The following is a 22,861-nucleotide window of genomic DNA, read 5'->3' as shown; positions in this document are numbered from 1 at the left end:
GTTGCAAATCCTTTGCAGTCAATTACAGCCTGAAGTCTGGAACGCATAGACATCACCAGACGCTGGGTTTCATCCTGGTGATGCTCTGCCAGGCCTCTACTGCAACCGTCTTCAGTTCCTGCTTGTTCTTGGGGCATTTTCCCTTCAGTTTTGTCTTCAGCAAGTGAAATGCATGCTCAATCGGATTCAGGTCAGGTGATTGACTTGGCCATTGCATAACAGTCCACTTCTTTCCCTTCAAAAACTCTTTGGTTGCTTTTGCAGTATGCTTTGGGTCATTGTCCATCTGCACTGTGAAGTGCCGTCCAATGAGTTCTGAAGCATTTGGCTGAATATGAGCAGATAATATTGCCGAAACACTTCAGAATTCATCCAGCTGCTTTTGTCAGCAGTCACATCATCAATAAATACAAGAGAACCAGTTCCACTGGCAGCCATACATGCCCACGCCATGACACTACCACCACCATCTTCACTGATGAGGTGGTATGCTTAGGATGATGAGCAGTTCCTTTCCTTCTCCATACTCTTCTCTTCCCATCACTCTGGTACAAGTTGATCTGTCCATAGGATGTTGTTCCAGAACTGTGAAGGCTTTTTTAGATGTCGTTTGGCAAACTCTAATCTGGCCTTCCTCACCAATGGTTTACATCTTGTGGTGAACCCTCTGTATTCACTCTGGTGAAGTCTTCTCTTGATTGCTGACTTTGACACACATACACCTACCTCCTGGAGAGTGTTCTTGATCTGGCCAACTGTTGTGAAGGGTGTTTTCTTCACCAGGGAAAGAATTCTTCGGTCATCCACCACAGTTGTTTTCCGTGGTCTTCCGGGTCTTTTGGTGTTGCTGAGCTCACCGGTGCGTTCCTTCTTTTTAAGAATGTTCCAAACAGTTGTTTTGGCCAAGCCTAATGTTTTTGCTATCTCTCTGATGGGTTTGTTTTGTTTTTTCAGCCTAATGATGGCTTGCTTCACTGATAGTGACAGCTCTTTGGATCTCATCTTGACAGTTGACAGCAACAGATTCCAAATGCAAATAGCACACTTGAAATGAAGTCTGGACCTTTTATCTGCTCATTGTAATTGGGATAATGAGGGAATAACACACACCTGGCCATGGAACAGCTGAGAAGCCAATTGTCCCATTACTTTTGGTCCCTTAACAAGTGGGAGGCACATATGCAAACTGTTGTAATTCCTACACGGTTCACCTGATTTGGATGTAAATACCCTCAAATTAAAGCTGACAGTCTGCAGTTAAAGCACATCGTGTTCGTTTCATTTGAAATCCATTGTGGTGGTGTATAGAGCCAAAAATGTTAGAATTGTGTCAATGTCCCAATATTTATGGACCTGACTGTATATATATATACACACAGTGGGTACGGAAAGTATTCAGACCCCCTTAAATTTTTCACTCTTTGTTATATTGCAGCCATTTGCTAAAATCATTTGTTCATTTTTTTCCTCATTAATGTACACACAGCACCCCATATTGACAGAAAAACACAGAATTGTTGACATTTTTGGAGATTTATTAAAAAAGAAAAACTGAAATATCATATGGTCCTAAGTATTCAGACCCTTTGCTGTGACACTCATATATTTAACTCAGGTGCTGTCCATTTCTTCTGATCATCCTTGAGATGGTTCTACACCTTCATTTGAGTCCAGCTTTGTTTGATTATACTGATTGGACTTGATTAGGAAAGCCACACACCTGTCTATATAAGACCTTACAGCTCACAGTGCATGTCAGAGCAAATGAGAATCATGAGGTCAAAGGAACTGCCTGAAGAGCTCAGAGACAGAATTGTGGCAAGGCACAGATCTGGCCTAGGTTACAAAAAAATTTCTGCTGCACTTAAGGTTCCTAAGAGCACAGTGGCCTCCATAATCCTTAAATGGAAGATGTTTGGGACGACCAGACCCTTCCTAGAGCTGGCCGTCCGGCAAAACTGAGCTATCGGGGGAGAAGAGCCTTGGTGAGAGAGGTAAAGAAAAACCCAAAGATCACTGTGGCTGAGCTCCAGAGATGCAGTCGGGAGATGGGAGAAAGTTGTAGAAAGTCAACCATCACTGCAGCCCTCCACCAGTTGGGGCTTTATGGCAGAGTGGCCCGACGGAAGCCTCTCCTCAGTGCAAGACACATGAAAGCCCGCATGGAGGACTCCAAAATGGTGAGAAATAAGATTATCTGGTCTGATGAGACCAAGATAGAACTTTTTGGCCTTAATTCTTAGCGGTATGTGTGGACGCAAACCTTCTCCAGAGTGCTCAGGACCTCAGACTGGGCCTAATCACACAATGACCCTAAGCACACAGCTAAAATAACGAAGGAGTGGCTTCACAACAACTCCGTGACTGTTCTTGAATGGCCCAGCCAGAGCCCTGACTTAAACCCAATTGAGCATCTCTGGAGAGACCTAAAAATGGCTGCCACCAACGTTTACCATCCAACCTGACAGAACTGGAGAGGATCCACAAGGAGGAATGGCAGAGGATCCCCAAATCCAGGTGTGAAAAACTTGTTGCATCTTTCCCAAAAAGACTCATGGCTGTATTAGATCAAAAGGGTGCTTCTACTAAATACTGAGCAAAGGGTCTGAATACTTAGGACCATGTGATATTTCAGTTTTTCTTTTTTAATAAATCTGCAAAAATGCCAACAATTCTGTGTTTTTCTGTCAATATGGGGTGCTGTGTGTACATTAATGAGGAAAAAAATGAACTTAACTGATTTTAGCAAATGGCTGCAATATAACAAAGAGTGAAAAATTTAAGGGGGTCTGAATACTTTCCGTACCCACTGTATAGATATATATATATATATAAGTGCTGTCAATCGATTAAAAAATTTAATTGCGTTAATCACAGTCATGGACTGTGATTAATCATGATTAATTGCAAATTTAAAATACTAGAATTTACCTGTAAATGTGTTGAAAAAGAAATGCATGACAAACTAGTTTAAGGAAACAGAATCTTTCACACTTCTGCCAGGTATGAGACATTCTTTTATCATTATTCTTTTGTTTTTATTCAGCCATTATCAGCCTTTAAACTGGCAATAAAACGTTTACCAAGCCACATCGCTTCATTCCCAGAATATATTTACCCAACTATTATCAAAAGTATTTCTAAATAAATACAACAAAACATTTCTTGCGACCTTACATGAAGTATTATGACAAAATGCATTATGAATTGGACCTGTTCTGCAGGTGCATTAGAGCTAATATTAGCGTCATGCTTCAGAAGACAATTTATGAGATTAATAGTACACTTTTACTCAGAACTCATTTCAAACCACCATCGAGTGTTTGTAATAACTTCCTTTTACGATCACGTGTGGAATTTGGTTGTTTACTCTTGTTAAAATATGCTATTTATAGCCTTTTATATCGCTGCAAAAATTAGCATTTCAGATTACATATTCATCTCAAGAAAATCACATACAGACCATATCTATTGTAATCGTGTGTTTATTATCTTATATAATCTATAGTGGCTGTTGTCATGTTTATTTCTGCTGTGTAAAAGCCTTAACATGTATGCTCTGCTGAAACTCACGCTGTTTGATGTTACTCCAATTGATGCCTCTCCATTTTTAAGTTGCCAGGTATACATTCCAAGTATAATACACATTAGTAAAAGGATCTATTTTCATTTTTATTTGTCTATATACACTTTGGGCGGCCGCGGTACATTAAAAAAGTAGCCCAAAAAAACGCAACCCACGGCTCTGTAATTTTTCCCACGACTGTATTTTCAAAATGGCCCACTTGTGCTGCTGCCCTGGTAACACTGGTTTGCTGTCCCCTCATCACACAATGATGGATAACTTTCCGCGCTGCAATGACGGGAAGAAGTTGGGGTCAAACCTTATCAAACGATTAATCTGCGTTAAAAAAATATTAACGCGTTAAAATTTTTGATTAATCGCATGCGTTACACCATTGACACCCCTAATATATATATATATATATATATATATATATATATATATATATATATATATACGGCCACAAATAGTGTAAGTCTGTGGGACTATGGTATAAATAAATTCAACTGTATAAAAGTTTCACTGCAATTCATGTTATAATGTTAGAATTAAAGAACAATAAAACATAATACATATTACCATTGCACTTATCTGTACATAGTCAATGCAGTTATTTTTAAGCTGTTGTTGACATCCTATCTAAAACGTGATTTAGCCCCCACAAAAAAACAACAACAATAACATTACTACTTTAATATGTCTTGCAATATCCGTGCTTGCAAAGGTTCTGCACGATGCTCTTGTTCAATATTCTCGAGGTCTGGATTGATATGGCAATATTGACAAACTTGCTGCTTTGGCAAGGGGCGGGGCAGAACTGAAACGCCGTCTAAGCTGTTCGCCAATCACAACGCACTGGGACAGCTAACCAATCACAACACATTTTGTTTTTCGGAAGGTGGGCCTTCATCAAAACCGGAACTAATCGAGCCGTTTGTGCCAGGCTGGGGAGAAAGGTATTGTAATAATGTAAATTATGTGGAAAATAATGCGATTTTCGAACCACCAAGCATGAGAGCATGTTCTAGTACACCCCGAAAACAGAATCAACACTTTGTAAAACAGCATAATAGGACCCCTTTAATTATGTTGATAAATTCAAGCAATGGAATAAGTGGCTTCTAAACTCATACAGTAAATGCTGAGTGGAGCAGTCAAAATCATTTACATACTAGAGAAACTTTTAAAGGAACTGTGATGGAGTGGGTGTGACAAAGTGAAAGCGCTCATTTTAGTGTGTGCATAGCAAATGTTTGTGCAAATTTATCAGTTTCTTTAATTTGTATTATTATTTGTATTTATTTAATTAGACTCTTGTTTCTAAATCTCATGTATGAATCATAAAGTAAGTCAAGAGTTTATTTTATAGAAATGGTATGTTCCAAATTGGGAGAGCGGGAAAAGGGTGTATTTAAGATGGCCGTCATTACTAGTATGGGTGAACCAATAAAGAGCTTGTGAATGAGATTGCGCTGAGAGAAGCATCTAAAACTCTAGCCTCAGTGAATTGTAGGGGAGTTAGTACTGTTCTTAGTACTTAGCAGTTTAGACTGTTTTTATATCAATCTGTGTTTTAAGCTCTTAAACTATTTATTTTCACGTTTTTGCACGTCTGCTCTAAATAAACATCTTTTTGGATGCCAACTTCACTTTGGTGTTTGTGGACCTCCTTGTGGCTGCTCGGGTCGTTATCACAGGAACACTCCACTATTTTTGAAAATAGGCTCATTTTCCAACTCCCCAAGAGCTAAACAGTTGAGTTTTACTGTTTTCGAATCCATTCAGCCGATCTCCGGGTCTGGCGGTAGCACTTTTAGCTGCAGTTTAGCATAGATCATTGAATCTGATTAGATCATTAGCATCTCGCTCAAAAATGACCAAAGAGTTTTGATATTTTACCTATTTAAAACTTGACTCTTCTGTAGTTACATCGTGTATTAAGACTGACGGAAAATGAAAAGTAGTGATTTTCTAGGCCCGATATGGCTAGGAACTATACTCTCATTCCGGCGTAATAATTAAAGGTACCATAGAATGGAAAACTGTATTTACCTTGGCATAGTTGAATAATAACAGTTCTGTACATGGAAATGGAATACCGTGAGCCTCAAACACCATTGTTTCCTCCTTATGTAAATCTTGTGAATAAAAAAGACCACTGAAAAATAGGTGAATCAGAACATAACACCGACTGTGACGTAACTAATAGTTATGCCCCCAACATTTGCATATACCCGCCCATGTTCTAGGCCAGCCACCAGCCGAACCATCAGAAGTTCTGCAGGTATTGTGAAGAAACAAGCGAGGACAACAGCGAAAATGGCAGATCATGGAAATAAATGTTATGTTCCGGGCTGTGCAGGGGATGTGAAGTGCAGGAATGGGTTGGTGTCTGTATTCAAAAAGGCACGGAAAGCAAATAACGCATTCTAATAAAATAAAGCGAGTCACTAAACATGGTTAGCTCCTTGCTATCGGTAGCCTGTTACATTAAGTACTGCCGCTCCATAGTATAAACAGAGTTCATGCGTTCATACTTGAAAGCAGTTTCAATGCCCAGTATATTACAGTTTTTCTTGATTGCTAACACACTATAACTGATTCATTTGGCCCATTTTTCCAAACTATTCATACAGTTCTCAAAACAAAGACATGTTTCTCAAAACTTTTAACACATTTCACCTGTTTGTACACACATTCCAATTTGCTCAGTGTTCTCTGCAAAATTCTACACAAAAACGCCATCATTTTGCACAGGTTTAAACATGTTCTCATTTAGAAAACTCAAACACACAATATAATTAACTCAATCATCAAAAAATGAACACAAACAGCACATGTTTATCCATGTGTGAACATTCAGTAGCAAAATTGATGACACACAGGTCAGAATCTCAGGATGATATGCACAGGAGCACAAGTGATTATGTGTTTTGGAAAATGAATACTGCTAGTGGGAGACAAAGAGGAATAGGAGGAGAAAAGAAAAAATTAAGGGGATGAGGTCAAAGGTTGTTTGTTCCTGATGAAATACAAAGCACTATAGTTGACCACGTTCTTCTGCATGGACTGACCGTGAGGGAAGATGGCCTACAGGCTCATCTACAAGGTTTCAATACTACTGACAGATACAATATAATTACAGTACATAGCAGCAGTACTTCAGATGAGAGAACTTTCATTATTCTATGTACAGTAAATAATGTAGCACATGTTGTACACCCTCAAACTCATTACTGTTGAAATGATATGTAGCCAAGTAGTCCTTACATCTACTCTATTTTTGCAAAAACTGAGAGACGACTGTCCAGGGTAGGCAGCGAAGTCTTTTTTCAGAAGACTAAGAAACTGCTATAACAAATAAGGATACTACCAATACTGTAATGCAACTTGGCTGAGGATGCTGAATGAATGAATGAATGAATTTATTTATTTATTTATTCGTTCACAGTAACTGACAGTATAGTCCAGTGTGTGTTTACTGTATATTCAGTTGTTTGGTCTTTGAACTTTTTTCTTCTAGTGCTTTTCATCTACTGTAAGATATCTTTACAGTCGTGTAATGAAAGTAAACTTTTCTTAAAGTTTATTGCTGAATTTTACTGTATCTGCAACCCTTTATTTATGCTGTATACTGTAACAGACATTGACTAGCAAAAGGATTCCTATTTCCCAAAAGGAGGTTTTTGTAACAGTGTTTTGAATTGATCTCACTAGTGTTCTCTATTTGACAGGTTTGTGTATCATCTGAGGCCAAAGTTTGAGTCTGACAAAAGAGAATATTTTTTTGACTAAATTTGATTTTGACCTAGAAGTTTGAAGTTTGCACAAGTTGGTGTGTAATTTTGAGATTGTGTTTATAGTTGTGAGAAAATGGTGAATTGTTTCATGAATTGTGTTTTAGCAATCGAGAAAAACTGTAATAGCGGCTCCTTGATGTCCGCATTTTATTTACAGTATAATTACCCAACGATATAACTGTGCGAGAAAGTATTGAAATATATATTTTCCTTGTGTTTCCTTCCTGTAAGCTACTGAAATGAGCCGCACTGTGAAACAGCCAATCAGAGCAGAGTTCAACATTATTATTCATGACCCTTCCAAATAAGCAAATAACAGATCGTTTCATTCTAGGGAGAAATCCTAGGGTTGTAAATGGGCATGTAACACTGTTTCTGGAGAATTTTTGCCCTTACCTAAGCCACACACCTATGTAGATATCGGAGAACAATTTAAAATATTGTATCAATGCATTCTATGGCACCTTTAAGGAACTTTGCTGCCGCACCATGGGTGCAGCAGGCGCAATGATATTACGCAACGTCTCTCACAAATGTCTCCATGGTTGCAAGGCACACTCCCTGTGCAAGCAGCGTTACGTAATATCATTGCACCTGCTGCACCCATGGTACGGCAGCAAAGTTCCTTGATTATTACGCCGGAATGAGAGTATAGTCAAATTAAGGCCTTTTTTTAGCGTGGGTGAACTATTCCTGTCATTTACAGTGACGAATCTTAATGTTATGGCATACAATGGCATTCTAGAGAACTAATTACAGTTTGGGATGGGCCCAGGGAACTTTTTTTGTTAGGGCCCATGCCCATAAAGGGTTTTTCTAAGGACATTTTATATTATTGTTTTCGACTGTCCGGTAGGGTTGGGCTGTATATTGAGTTGGTATGATATATCTTTTTTTTAATATATATAAATGATATATAATGAAGCAATACCCTTATGAAAATTAACCATGGTTTTACTAAAACAAACAAACAAACAAAAAAAAAAAACCACGGTCAATGTAGTTAAACCATGGTGACCACAAATTAACCATGGTTTTGCTACACTAACCATAGTTTAACCATGGTATTTGTAGCAAAAGTGTGGTTATACAAATTGTAATCAATACACCAAAAACCATGGTTAATTTTTGTAACGGACTGTTTATATCAATATACAGTAGTCTGATACAAATGCATTTGAAAAATAGCTGCTGCGGGGAAACTGCATAATACAATTGGTCCTAAACATGAGACAAGCTTTATATTATGGGTTTTGAAATAGCTTTAAGATAGTTAACACATAGGCTATAGTTTAAATTGGCTTGCCCGGTCAGATGCCCTGACAGATATACTGTACAGTGCCCTTCACTAATATTGTCATATTGCCCTGAAGGTGGAAATGGGGATTTTAAATGCTTTAGCTATTTTCTTACAGCCACTTTCTATTTTGTGAAGCTCAACACTCTTGTTCTGCACATCATAACTATATTCTTCAGTTTTACTCCTTGTACAGGATGATTAAGGGAATTTGGCTTTTGTGTTCACTCACATTTATAATCCTGTGGAACAGGAAGTCATGGCTGGACAATTTCATGCTCCTTGTCACCCTGGTGTGCTAAAAAATGTAAATATGAATGGGAATATAATTCAGATCAATTTTACTTATAAGAATTTCTAGGGGTGCCAATAATTGTGGCAAACATGCATTGGAGAAAAACACTTATTTCATAATGTGAGTTTCCCCCCACTTTCAATTGTTTTACTTCAATGATATGTTCGCATTTTGTGATTTTTTTTTTTTTTTAATGAAAGATCAAAAAGATAAACGATGCAGATTTATTTTCCCAGGGCCTTTGCTCATATTTACCAAGGGTGCCAATATTAGTGGTGGGCACTGTATGTGCTGACAGATAGTGTTGTGCTGGCATTTGACGGGTATATTCTCCAACTGTAAATGTTAGAAAGCCATGGAAATATTTCTGTATTGCTGTCAGAAATAGATAAGCCTTCTGCATATGAGTCTCCCCTGAACATCATAAACTTCAGTGAACAAACAGATGGAGCGCAATAAAATAGGAGCACAATAATTCTGACTAAAATATACATTTTGCTAAAATATTTGTTGTTGAACAACAAATTTGCCATATGTAGAATTTCAAACCTGCAAGTAAGTGTATTTTTATGATACCTGTTTACAGTACCTGTAAAGTGACTGTTGTAATGGGGTAATATAGGCTAATGCAGTTTTGTGCTTTTGTTTTTATTTGTATTCATTTTAGTTTAGGGAATTAAAGCAGGGCTGCCAACTTTCATGCTTTCAGCATGAGATTTACGCAACTGACACGGTTCTCGTGCTCTCATGCCACGTGTCCATTTTCTCATGTAATGAAAAGCGCCCTCAAATGAAAGCAAAAACATCCTTACTTTAAATAATAGAATTAGCAAAGTTCAGGTATGACCATTGGGCAGCGAAATGCTCATTGGGTCAGCACGGACAGAAAAAACAGGTGGAGAAGAAAAGACACGTTAACTGCAAAAGAATGAAGAATTAATGTGAAGAATTAGGTGAGAAACCATCAGGAACCATTTAGTCTCCAGCGCCATCATTTTCCAGAAAAAATAATGTTATGTCTCTGACTATGAGAAAGTACAGGTATGTGTTATCACTATGTTTGGAAAAGCTGACTTAGAGTGCTTAAACCTTGAGGGAATTTTAGTTTTATTTGTGTGTGTGTGTAGTTTTGATACAGTGAGGAAAATAAGTATTTGAACACCCTGCTGTTTTGCAAGTTCTCTCACTTAGAAATCATGGAGGGGTCTGAAATTATCATCGTAGGTGCATGTCCACTGTGAGAGACATAATCTAAAAAAAAAATCCAGAAATCACAATGTATGATTTTTTAACTATTTATTTGTATGATACAGCTGCAAATAAGTATTTGAACACCTGTCTATCAGCTAGAATTCTGACCCTCAAAGACCTGTTAGTCTGCCTTTAAAATGTCCACCTCCACTCCATTTATTATCCTAAATTAGATGCACCTGTTTGAGGTCGTTAGCTGCATAAAGACACTTGTCCACCCCATACAATCAATAAGAATCCAACTACTAACATGTCCAAGACCAAAGAGCTGTCCAAAGACACTAGAGACAAAATTGTACACCTCCACAAGGCTGGAAAGGGCTACGGGAAATTGCCAAGCAGCTTGGTGAAAAAGGTCCACTGTTGGAGCAATCATTAGAAAATGGAAGAAGCTAAACATGACTGTCAATCTCCCTCGGACTGGGGCTCCATGCAAGATCTCACCTCGTGGGGTCTCAATGATCCTAAGAAAGGTGAGAAATCAGCCCAGAACTACACGGGAGGAGCTGGTCAATGACCTGAAAAGAGCTGGGACCACCGTTTCCAAGGTTACTGTTGGTAATACACTAAGACGTCATGGTTTGAAATCATGCATGGCACGGAAGGTTCCCCTGCTTAAACCAGCACATGTCCAGCCCGACTTAAGTTTGCCAATGACCATTTGGATGATCCAGAGGAGTCATGGGAGAAAGTCATGTGGTCAGATGAGACCAAAATAGAACTTTTGGTCATAATTCCACTAAACGTGTTTGGAGGAAGAAGAATGATGAGTACCATCCCAAGAACACCATCCCTACTGTGAAGCATGGGGTGGTAGCATCATGCTTTGGGGTGTTTTTCTGCACATGGGACGGGCGACTGCACTGTATTAAGGAGAGGATGACCGGGGCCATGTATTGCGAGATTTTGGGGAACAACCTCCTTCCCTCAGTTAGAGCATTGAAGATGGGTCGAGGCTGGGTCTTCCAACATGACAATGACCAAGCACACAGCCAGGATAACCAAGGAGTGGCTCTGTAAGAAGCATATCAAGGTTCTGGCGTGGCCTAGCCAGTCTCCAGACCTAAACCCAATAGAGAATCTTTGGAGGAGCTCAAACTCCGTGTTTCTCAGCGACAGGCCAGAAACCTGACTGATCTAGAGAAGATCTGTGTGGAGGTGGGCCAAAATCCCTCCTGCAGTGTGTGCAAACCTGGTGAAAAACTACAGGAAACGTTTGACCTCTGTAATTGCAAACAAAGGCTACTGTACCAAATATTAACATTGATTTTCTCAGGTGTTCAAATACTTATTTGCAGCTGTATCATACAAATAAATAGTTAAAAAATCATACATTGTGATTTCTGGATTTTTTTTTTTAGATTATGTCTCTCACAGTGGACATGCACCTACGATGACAATTTCAGACCCCTCCATGATTTCTAAGTGGGAGAACTTGCAAAATAGCAGGGTGTTCAAATACTTATTTTCCTCACTGTATATACAATACTCCCTGTTGAAGAACTTTGCAATAAATGTATTTTCATTAGTGTATTTGTGCATCTACAGCTGAATATGTTTTATAATCAATTGAGAACAAAACTATTGATTTGATGTAAATATTTACTTTTAATAAACACTTTTCTGGAAAAAAAAAATAGCTGTATGAATGCAATAGTAGTGAAGATTGCCTCTGCTGGAAAACACTTGCCACCTTATGGGGTGTTTTGACTTGAGTACACTGTCGTGTTACAACACTTATGTGTCTGACAAAGCAAATGAATAAATATATCATTGTAACATACAAGATCAAGATGATAAACACTCCTGACACACCACTACAGTTAGAATTAATAACTGAAAAATTATCATTAGAAAATTACAAAATACATTTACATTTATTATTGTTTTTAAACTGTTTGTTTCAACTATTTTAGTTTAGTTTAGTACCATGGACAGTAAATCGTTGGAGGCTGTAGTAATCGAAACATGTTATTTGTAGATGGTCCCTCAGATAAGCGATAACGTCACGACACTCCATAGAGGTGAGCGTGTTTATCAGCTTCTTTAAAACGTCGAGTTCTACAGAAAAATGTGTTGTAGTTTGTGCTCATAACAGTCGGTAATTGACCTAAATTAGCCTTTTTAAATGCAGATTAGCTAAATTATTGAACGCGGAAGTCTGAATGTGCGAATATAAAACCAACTTTACCCCGGTAATATTCAGTACTACATAATTGATTATGATTGGTTTAATTATTAATTTGCATATCATGTAATTAATTCATTAATTTTCAGGCCCAATGTTTTACTCTACAACAGAGCATTCATGTTTAAACACTAAATAAATATTCAGAACATTCTATTTGCTTTTATCTTTTATCCACTGGACTATAAACATAAATTATTAAATGCAAAACATTATACTGAAGTTATAGCCCTAGCAGATGGGTTCTTAAAACATTAAGCTGTGTCTGGCCCATACGTCTCAGGCTGGTGGTTGGAGTCCAGGATCTGTGCAACATGATCAACATGGTTCATTAAAAAAAACAAAAAAACAACTACGAGCATTTAAAATGTCATCATTTTGTGTGTGATCCATTGGCTCACCTGATGTGACAGATGTGACTGCTTTCTATAAGATTTCATTTCTGTGTCAGCATATGCCACAAAATGGATTAATGTGTAGATTCTGAAACAAAAGAACATAATCCATTAAAAAACGTCTCTCTATCAGTAATCGTGATTTAATTCGTGTGTGCATGTTTAGTTACCTGTGGTAAAGCATTCCAACAAACTGCATTAACAGCAGTACTGTGAAGCTCAGTAGAAACATCAGTGCGATTGGATCTAGGGAAAACACTTCTGTTGGGTCATAAGTCCCATTGGGATAGATTTTTGGGATCTTTAAGGAGACTGAGTCACCAATCGCCTGAAGGAAGAAAGTTGCCACCAGCCAAAGTGCATTGCAGAAGAAAAAGGCAAATGTAACCTGTATGGAAAAGGAAAGCAAAACAGCATGAAAACAAATCTCTACTGTTCCAGAGCAAATACTTTAGACAAGACCACATACTTTATTTCTTTTGCGTACCTTATTTCGAAGTTCTCTCAGATCATCAGCAATTTTTTCCTGTTGTTCTTTATTCTCTTTAAGAGGTTCCAGATATTTCTTCTGCAGTTCTCTCCAGAAATCGATTTCATCCTGCAACATGTGAAAAAAATGAGGAATAAAAAACATAATATTTAATAACTAATATCCAATCAGCAACTCATAAAACGCATGACATGGTCAAAAACATTTAAAGTATACAGTTGACATATCTGCAGCTACAAAAGTTTCAAGTTAGAATGACCAAAAATTACTGTGAAAAAAAAAAAAACACATGTATTATGACACAAAAATACTTGGCTGCTTTTGAATAATACAATAAAAAAAACAACTAAATAATAAATAAATAATATTTAAATAAAATTATTTAAAAAAATATATATATATATATATATATATATTAATTTCAAATATTTTGTTAGTTAAACTTACCAAAGGCAATGCAGATTCATCCAAAGGAAATTCGTAAGATTTCATCTGCAAATGCTCAATCCAAGCTTTTGGATTAAACATATATGAGTTTTAATGGTAGTCAAATTCAATAAGTCTACCTAGAATATTATGATATTATTTATGGAAGTTACACTTACTTTGATGAGGAATAAGCTGGAACTCATGATCCCTACATTGTAGGAATACAGTATTATTTTTAGTTGTAGTATTAAAACAAGCCTACATGTAAAAATAGTTATAAAATAAAATGCTACACAGATGGACTTAACTGTCAGCGTTAAATTGTCCTATTGTGTGGACATGTTTTTACCTTTGTGTTTCCGAGGGAATTTGTCGGTTTTCAGTTTTTGTTATTTCTTCTGCTGGTAATGTCTTCTCACTCAGATCTTCAGATTCCAAGCATGGACATTTGCAGCATGTGGCGTTCATGACCTTCTTCTTGATGGTGTCGACTGCAGTAGTTTTAGTCTGGCTGCCGGTTTCACGAGTGCCCCACGTGACATTGTTCATGTTGACTATGGAGTAAATAACTAGGAGTAGATACCCACTGGGAATGCAGAGGAAGTATAACAATCCATAGATGACCAGTGAGAACTCCTGAGGGTGTAAAGCTGCCGTGATGATGTACAAAACCACCATGCCGATGAGGAACAGACCACTGGGGGTCAGAAAAGTATTTTGCTTCACTAAATCACCTATGAGAGTTGACAAGAGAAGAGCAAGTATTAGGTTAGATTGTATTGCTATCGTTTAGAAAAAAATGTGCGGTCTAAAAATATTGATGGACTAAAGTATACACTAAAGTAAACAAGATTTTCTAATGCACACTACCGTTCATAAGTTTTAGTAAGATTTTTTGAAAATATATTTTTGGTTCTCTTATGCAGCAAGGCTGCATTTATTTGTTCAAAAATATAGTAAAAATTTTAATATTTCGAGATTTTTATTACAATTTAAAAAAGTCTTCTTATGTCTTTTAATTTTTTTAAATATAATTTACTCCAGTGATGATTTTTTTTTTATAATGTAGTCTTTACTGTCTTTTTAAAAAAAAATCTGTTTAATGCATCCTTGCAAAAGAAAAGTATTTATTTCTTTTCAAAAAAATCGTACTGTGCCAACTGGAAAAGAAAACGACACTGCAAAGAAAACTGCTGATCAAACTAAAAGATACTTCAAGACAAAAAAAAAAAGAAAAGAAAAAACGTTACCTATGATTGAGAGAATTGTTCCTGCCATGAGAAATGCATAGAGTACACTCATGATTGCTGCAATTTTAATCTGCGTGTCAGATTTCAGATTGAAGCACAGGATGAGGTAGACAGTAGGGGGCACTATGGCCAAAGCTAGGGCTATATTTTTATCCATATTCAAGATGAACACAAAGCTTCCTGCAAGATAAACAAAGCACTTTAATAGATATTTTGGAAAAATGTAACTGTAAAAACATATCTTCCTTATGCCATACTGCTGAAACAGAATAATAAATCAGATAAGCACAAAGTATTGATTTTTTTATTTAAATAAGTATTTCTAAACTGCTAACTTTACTTGATATCATGAGACAGATAGTGGCAGGGCCCATGATGGAAGCTGCCATGCTGATAATCTGGTACAAGATGTAAGGTTTTGAGATAGAGCTGTTCCTCTGAGAGGTCAGTCTTCCTGAGCCCAAGAGGTCGATGGTGTTGGCCATGGTAGAGGGTCCCCAGCGTCTGCGCTGGTTGTAGAACTCTTTAAAATCCTGTGGAGCGTTGGTGTAGGCATCAGATGCTGCGTTATACTCCACCCTCCAGCCCTGCTGCAGCAGCAGAGTGCACAACCAGCGGTCCTCACCTGACATTACACCAAACACAGGGTGAATTACTTCAGCCTTAGCTTAACTGATACAATTAGTCAGTGGTTAGCTTCAAGCAGACCTTGATCATACTGGATGTAGTGACTGGCTTCACTGGCTTTGGTTGTGTATCTCTTCATGACGTTGTCATCCATGAGTGCAGCTCCTCTGAAAAGACTGAAACATCCAGGGCTGCACAGTACACAGCCGAACACATGCTCTGCAGTCTTCTGGAGCCAGTGGCCTACCGCATATTCAAACTTCTGATACCACACCATGGGCCCTTCAAGCACAGTGAAGAAATAATCAGCTTAGTCAATTCATCCCCCTTAAAATCTATACATAAGTAGTCTCTAGTGCATTTTTAGAATAGTTCTTTTGTCTGCTTCTCTTCTAAGAGTGGGTATCAGATTCTACAATGAACATCTAGCAGCGAATTGTTAAATTTTGCATCATAATGTTGTCAGCAGCCTTGTTTTATTCACGATAAAGCACTGCTGTGGCCGCTTCACCCAACAGTTTTGTGTCACTGGCAACAATCAACATAGTTAATTTTGCTTAAATACATGGAGTTATGACACTGTTTATTATTTATGTAATGAATAAAGAGTGACCCCTGCTGGCATTATGTTGCCTGATTCGTCTTTAATTCTGAGGCCACACCCTTCCGCTTCAGTGTTGCCAAGTCCATGGGATGTTTTTCATGTCAGAGGGTTGAAGCGACCCCAATGACATATTTAGCCTCTAGAATGCGACTTTTATTGGGGGAACCCCGCCAAAAAAAACCTGTGTATTTCATGTAGTACTCAAGTGTACTACAAGTAGTAACTAAATACATTTTTTAAACACAAAGATAGTATGTTAAAAGTGCATTTTAGTTCATATTCATGGTGTCTCAAAATAGCACAGTTGAGTACACTTAGATGATCTTAAGTTTATTTTAAGAAGTACTAAAGGATCATTTTTAGTATATTAAGTACAAAATTAGTGCGCAAAAAAAAAAAAGCACTTTAAGTACATTATGGAAGTGTACTTGTTTTTCACCTGGAAACTACAGGCACTCGGCTTAGCATTGTGCCAAACAAAGTCCTTCAGCTTTGACTTTTTAAGGTGCATTCACGCCATATTGTAATTACCGTGATTACAAGATACCAACTTGTAAAAAGCGTTCACGTCCTCGTAGAATTCATAAAAACTTGTGAACTGGGAACTTTCTGAGAGCTAGGCTGGCTACAACTTGTAACTTTAACCACCACCTGACCACCTCAGATCATAGGAGTTGGGGGCTGACTATTTTCCAAGGCTGCATGATATATTAAACCCATTTAAAAATCATAATTAAGCATAATTGTGAATTCACAAATGCTATGATTTAATAAAATAATTATATGCGATGCAGTTCTAATACAGTCTATGCGCTTTAATTATTTACATGCGTGTAGGTTAAGCACGTGTGTCACACAGCGGCTTCCTTCACAGTAGCTCCACAGAAACTGTTATCATTACATGTGTGGAGCGTCTCAAACTCATCTATGCATGTTGTGAGTTTGAGTTTATTATAACGTTCATCTGGGAACGCAATGTGCGCCATTTCATCAGATTTGTAAGGTAAATCATTTATAAACCTACACAAACAAAGGAGAATACATCGCGATTTCAAAATAAAAGCTCAAACCCTCACTCTGAATTTACAGGTTTTGATGTCCACATATTCATTTAATTACAGTGGCTAAAGTGGCTATTTCTGTCCAAAATAAATGGCCAAATATTAAAGATTAAGTGGACATTTAAATGAAATGGTTCTTGGTCAATATTAAACAAGGATTAGATCAGTATTTAGCGCAGTAATGTGTAAAAACAATCGTCAGGCCGTTGGCGCCCCCTGCAGGCTTTTGTTGTTATGCCTAATGTTCATTAGCTCTATTGTTTATAATACTTTATGTAGTTTAACAGTTTTGTTCAATAAAACCATATTATTTCTTGCTTTTGATACTTTATTTGAACTAATTATTATTGCATCATTGCTATTAATATGTATTTTAAGTCATTTTAAAAGCTATTGTTCACTTAAATCTATTTTTATTACCACAAAAAAATTTTTTTTTTTAATTATTATAATCATAGGGCAAATCCGTTTTATTTCCAAATTCAGTTTTTTTCCATTTTCATTTTTCTGTATTCTTTCTTTTAATAATCAATAGCATCTCCAATTAATTGGTTTTATATTAAAAAAAATTATTTTAAATTTTTTCAGAAATACTGCACATTTACATTTTTCACCTAAATAAATTCTGGTAAATAATATTTCTGGTAAATACTCCTTTAAAAATGTTTTTGATTATAATTTTATTAGTAGTAGACTAGAACACGTGGATATGTTGTCATTCTTACACTATAATACTGAACTTTGATTTCAGTGATTTGGACTGAGATGGACACTTGCTTCTTGCACTCTGTTATACTTTACTTTTGATTTAAAAAAGGATTTAATAGAAATTTGGATTTCATTTGATTTAATAAAATATTCTTAAGTAAAATTGTTGATTTTTTTGTGGGAAATTACCGTATTGACCCGAATATAAGACGACCCTGATTATAAGACGACCCCCCTTTTTCCAGATGTACTTTTTGGAAAAAGGCTTTTTGAAAACCAAATCTTGTTTTGTTTTTTCTCTCTGTAAAACACATTTTTTTCTTAAATTATTTTCATATTGCATATTTTTCCTATTTTAATTTTTGTTTTGAAGGTATGGTAAATACTGGTAAAATGTACCAACAATGCCATTGAAAAAATACACTTTTTGATATACCATAAAAATAACAGGTAGCCCATCTGAATTATATAACATTTAGGCTATCCATCTCATAGTAGCCTTCCAACATTTTATTATCAGTAGAAGTGAAATCTTATTGTAGTCTTCAAATCTGGGTACTGTCTTATGTTTTAAAATCACTTACAGAGGAAGCTTGGTCCCATCAGGCTAGCATGACAGTCACGACTCGTGCCGCTGTAAGAATTTTCTTTTTCTTTTGTTTTTGCTCGCGATCTTTACAACACACATTACATTACATATTTCATGGCACACTTGTTTTATGCGTTTTTGGCGCCACCTATTGTTGTGGGTATATTATTGACATGTCAAAGTCTAGACCCGAATATAAGACGGCGCGTTTTTCAGATGTATTTCCAAGAAAAAACATCGTCTTATATTCGGGTCAATACAGTAATCGTTTAGATTAATCGATAAATTAGTCGCTAGATTAATCAAAATAAAAATAGGCTACGTTCACACTGTCAGTTTTTGGGATTGACAACCGCATTTTCTTTACAGGTGTGAGTTTCGAAATGTCTCGTTTACACAGCAGCTGTGTTTAGAATACTGTCTGTATGAACGTGCAAAGGGAGTCAAGCCCGTATTCCTCACCAGTAACCATAGCGACAGTGACCAAAGTAAAATCAAAGATGGCGCCGTCCATGAAACTGAAAGGGTGCGTCCGAAATCGCATACTTCCCTACTATATAGTATGCGAAAAACAGTATGCGAGGCGAGTAGTATGTCCGAATTCATAGTATTTGAAAAATAGTAGGCGAGAAGTACCCGGATGACCTACTGCTTCCACCCGAATTCTATAGTAGGCATATGATGGACACTTTACTATCCCATGAGGCCGCAGGAGAGGCGGCGTCATATTCGAAAAATGGCGGAAAGTGTAAAGTGCCTCAGGGAAAAACATTGTTGATGTTCATTGTGGTTAACTTGTACTTGTTTAACATCATCCAAATAAACCACTGACTTGTTGAGGGTTAAACAAACAGATGAAACGATTGTGTGAATTGGGTGTAATAAGATCTCTAATCATTACCGATCAGATGGAGTTACGTTAACCTCAATGTAGTACATCAGCTTGTTACGCTGCTTTCTTTAAATAGACAGTTCGTTAAGAGGTAAGAATTTAAATCATTAAAATTTTCACGCTGTTGTGAAGACGCATGACACGTGACAACATCAACATGGCGAATGTAGTACGTCCGAATTCCATTCATACTATATAGAACGTACTTTTTTAACGGTCGAGTAGTACGTTCGAATTCAAATGTAGTACCTACACAAGTAGTATGCGATTTCGGACGCAGCCATCGTCTTATCACTTTCTGACACGACAAGAGTCCAATCGAGCCGCGAGTACATTCATCAAATCTTCATTAACCGACGGTAGCTTTTAAATTTGGGTGGAGAGCCGAGCATTTGTATCGTTCGGACGCGCGCAGAACACAAAACTGACGGGAGCGGCTCCGGTGGAAAATTGACGGGATCTAAAAATTTCAGATGACACGCAGCTCATTTTGTGGCCTATACTCGTTAGTGGCAGCCCTAAAGGCCACATTCACACAGCAGCAGAATACGGTTGTCAGTCCTGTATTTGAGTCCTTAATATGGTTACGTTCACACACACTTCGGTTATTTACGGGTGTGACAACCGCATTCTGAAACCGAACTCACACCCGTAAATTTTCAGGACTCACAACCGCATTCTTGGAACACACGCGCTGTGTGAACGGAACAGGACTGGACAACTAGTTGTCTGTCACATCATACAGCACGAGAGAGAGCCCCTCTGCCTCACAAACGTGCGTCTACCGAGTGGTTTGTGTTTTCATGTGTTTTCGGTAACTTACAGTGACGGATAAATGAGCTGCGTGTCATCTGAAGTGATGAACTAACTGCTACAGGACCACAAGTCACATGATGTAGCTATAATATATCCAACCTGTTCCCGTGGGATGAATCCTGCCACAGGCAGCTCCAACCTCTGGGTAGAGTTTAAGTCTGTCGATTAACAGCATGACTGCTGACGGCTGGAAATCAGTATCTCCATCCAGGGCCAAGATGTATGTGCTCTCCTTGTCTTTCTAAGGAGCATTGAAAAAAAAACATGCTGTAGTCAGATATTCTGGCTGGTATTGTATTAATCTGAAGAAAGTCTAATAATAAGCTACTAACCTTCAAATTATCCTTAAAGTAATCCAGTTCTTCACCTGCTTTAAGATTTTTGAAGTACTGTCTGTTAAGTCTCCAGCCAAGAATGTAATACAAGTACATTATCTGCGAACACAGATGAATAGTGAAGTTGTGGGTAAAAAAAATCTGTATCTGTGTTTTAACTGGATCTTTCATGAATCTTACCTGTGACCATCTTTTTTTGTGACGGATAAGTGTCTTGTCTTTGAGGTGAACCATCATCAAATTGCCTTTAGGGAGGGTGTATTCCAGTCGCCCCCCGTACGGGGTGTTTATGATCTTCTGGTGTGGTAGTGCTGCCTTCTGCTTGAATATACATGGATCCTCTTCACTGAAAATGCTAATGTATGTAAAGTATTAGTAGATTAGTCTTGCACATAAGTTCTCAGAACACATAAACAGATACAACTAATGATGATTCTTACGTGTAAACTTCTTTAATTACATCAACAAGAATTTCAGCATATTCATTTGCATGCCTTCCATTATCAACATCCTTGAAAGCATCATCAAAATAAATATGGAATTCAAACTCGACATCACGCTGTTCCTTGGTCTTGGGCCTGTATTTATCGAGCCTGTTAGTAAAAGAATATTGCAATTAAAATTCTATTTAATTGTTTACAAGTTGAGTAAATGTAGTCCGTGTTTACCTGAACATAGAGATGATTATCTTCATCATTTCATCGTAGTTCTCGTGCCACATCGTTGCACACAGAAACACTTTGATGGTTTCTTTTGCACTGAGGAGTTCATTAAATATTTATGAAGTCATTTCATGTTAAGAAGTCCAAAGAAATGTTTGGTCTTTCATAGTTTAACAGATTTGAAGTTCTCCGATATTGTTTTTTGGAAGAATCTGATGAGAGGCTTTATTGCAGACTTGTTTTATTTGCCGGTATTTTGGTAAGCTTGAGCACAGTTTTAGATGTTTAATGTTTTGAAAATACAGGGGTCTCTTTCTCAGATGAAACATCTAAGAAGTGGGTGATTTTGCTCTTCTATCTAACATCCTATACACTGTAAAAAATGGAACGAGCTATTTACTAAAAATAAATATATAATACATAAATACATAAAATAAAACTGCAAAATTTAGCTAATTCTCTTAAAATAAATAGGTCACTCTTAGAAGAGATTGAACCTTTAGAGTTCAAAAAAGAACTTTAAAGTGCAAATATGAACTTCTAGCTATGAAAAAGGTTCAAAGTTGATATATAGTTGATACTATAATGATCCACTGGTTATTTAGCAGTTATTTTTTTAACCTTTGTTGTGGTAAAAGGTTCATATTAGAACCTAGTATAGTTAAGGTTCTTTCATGAACCTTTTCTAAGATGTACTGTAAAGACTAGACTGAGTACAGTTAGAACACCATTTGCTTGTTACATTAGTAAATTACTAATTCACAAACTCAGTATTAATGAATTTACTCTTATTCAGTTACTAATTGTGATGTCAGATGCAGTTGTGGCCTCCATCAGGTTAACTAAAATGTTTAGGCCTTGAGTTGAAACAATGTGTTTCGTCTGTGCCCCATGCACCTCACATATCTCTAAATTGCATAGTAACCTTTAGGGCACCATGTTGTTGTCAATTTTTAGAACACAAATTAAAAATCACAAAAATCAAAGTTCAGTTTTATGTTCATATATGAACAAGAAGCTATTCTGGGTTAAATTGAGAGGGTGAAATTCTTACCCCTAAAAATAAACTTTAGGTCACACTTTATATTAGGTGGCCTTAACTACTATGTACTTACATCAAAAAATAAGTACAATGTACTTATTGTGTTCATATTGTATTGCAAAACACTTTTGCTGCTATTGAGGTGTGATACGGGTAAGGTTAGGGACAGGTTTGGTGGTATGGGTAGGTTTAAGGGTGGGTTAAGGTGTAAGGGATGGGTCAACAGTGTAATTATAAATAAACTTACATAAATTAATTACAGATGTAATTACATATTGGTAGTTTTAAAAATATAAGTACAATGTAAAAACATGTATGTACACAATAAGTGCATTGTATCAAATTATTAATTTAAATGTAAGTACATATTAGTTAAGGCCACCTAATAAAGTGGGACCAAACTTTATATTCAATAGGCTATCTTCATATTTTACACCTGTGCATCCTTTAACATTTCACATTCAACCTTCAAATCTCAGAAAGCCTACTAATTCAGCTCAGAACAAAACAAATGACAAAAGTGAATTATTTTAAATGAATCTGGTTGGCAAACACCTTTTAGACA

At 36.9% G+C, this 22,861-nt stretch overlaps 1 protein-coding gene across 2 annotated transcripts in view; it reads right to left on the bottom strand.

Annotated features, from left to right (window-relative positions):
* The window catches only part of LOC131524737 (chitin synthase chs-1-like), a 55,950-nt gene that overhangs the window by 19,790 nt on the left and 13,299 nt on the right, over positions 1-22,861 (bottom strand). The window contains exons 5-19 of one of the 2 annotated variants that reach the window (XM_058752028.1): positions 21,261-21,350; positions 21,033-21,185; positions 20,773-20,947; positions 20,590-20,691; positions 20,357-20,498; positions 15,669-15,869; positions 15,301-15,585; positions 14,961-15,140; positions 14,060-14,444; positions 13,887-13,918; positions 13,729-13,793; positions 13,279-13,389; positions 12,962-13,179; positions 12,798-12,879; positions 11,842-12,701 (exon numbers count right to left, since the gene is read on the bottom strand). In XM_058752028.1, the coding sequence (XP_058608011.1) occupies positions 12,651-12,701; positions 12,798-12,879; positions 12,962-13,179; positions 13,279-13,389; positions 13,729-13,793; positions 13,887-13,918; positions 14,060-14,444; positions 14,961-15,140; positions 15,301-15,585; positions 15,669-15,869; positions 20,357-20,498; positions 20,590-20,691; positions 20,773-20,947; positions 21,033-21,185; positions 21,261-21,350 (2,272 nt within the window). In that variant the 3' untranslated portion in view covers positions 11,842-12,650. Of the gene's footprint in view, positions 1-11,841; positions 12,702-12,797; positions 12,880-12,961; positions 13,180-13,278; positions 13,390-13,728; positions 13,794-13,886; positions 13,919-14,059; positions 14,445-14,960; positions 15,141-15,300; positions 15,586-15,668; positions 15,870-20,356; positions 20,499-20,589; positions 20,692-20,772; positions 20,948-21,032; positions 21,186-21,260; positions 21,351-22,861 lie in introns of those variants that run through there. The other variant, XM_058752027.1, reaches the window with a different exon arrangement.

The sequence above is a fragment of the Onychostoma macrolepis genome, chromosome 18 (assembly GCF_012432095.1).
Source record: "Onychostoma macrolepis isolate SWU-2019 chromosome 18, ASM1243209v1, whole genome shotgun sequence".
Lineage (NCBI taxonomy): Eukaryota > Metazoa > Chordata > Actinopteri > Cypriniformes > Cyprinidae > Onychostoma > Onychostoma macrolepis.
The sequence above is the reverse complement of the archived record's forward strand: the minus strand, read 5'-3'. Positions and strand labels throughout refer to the sequence as shown.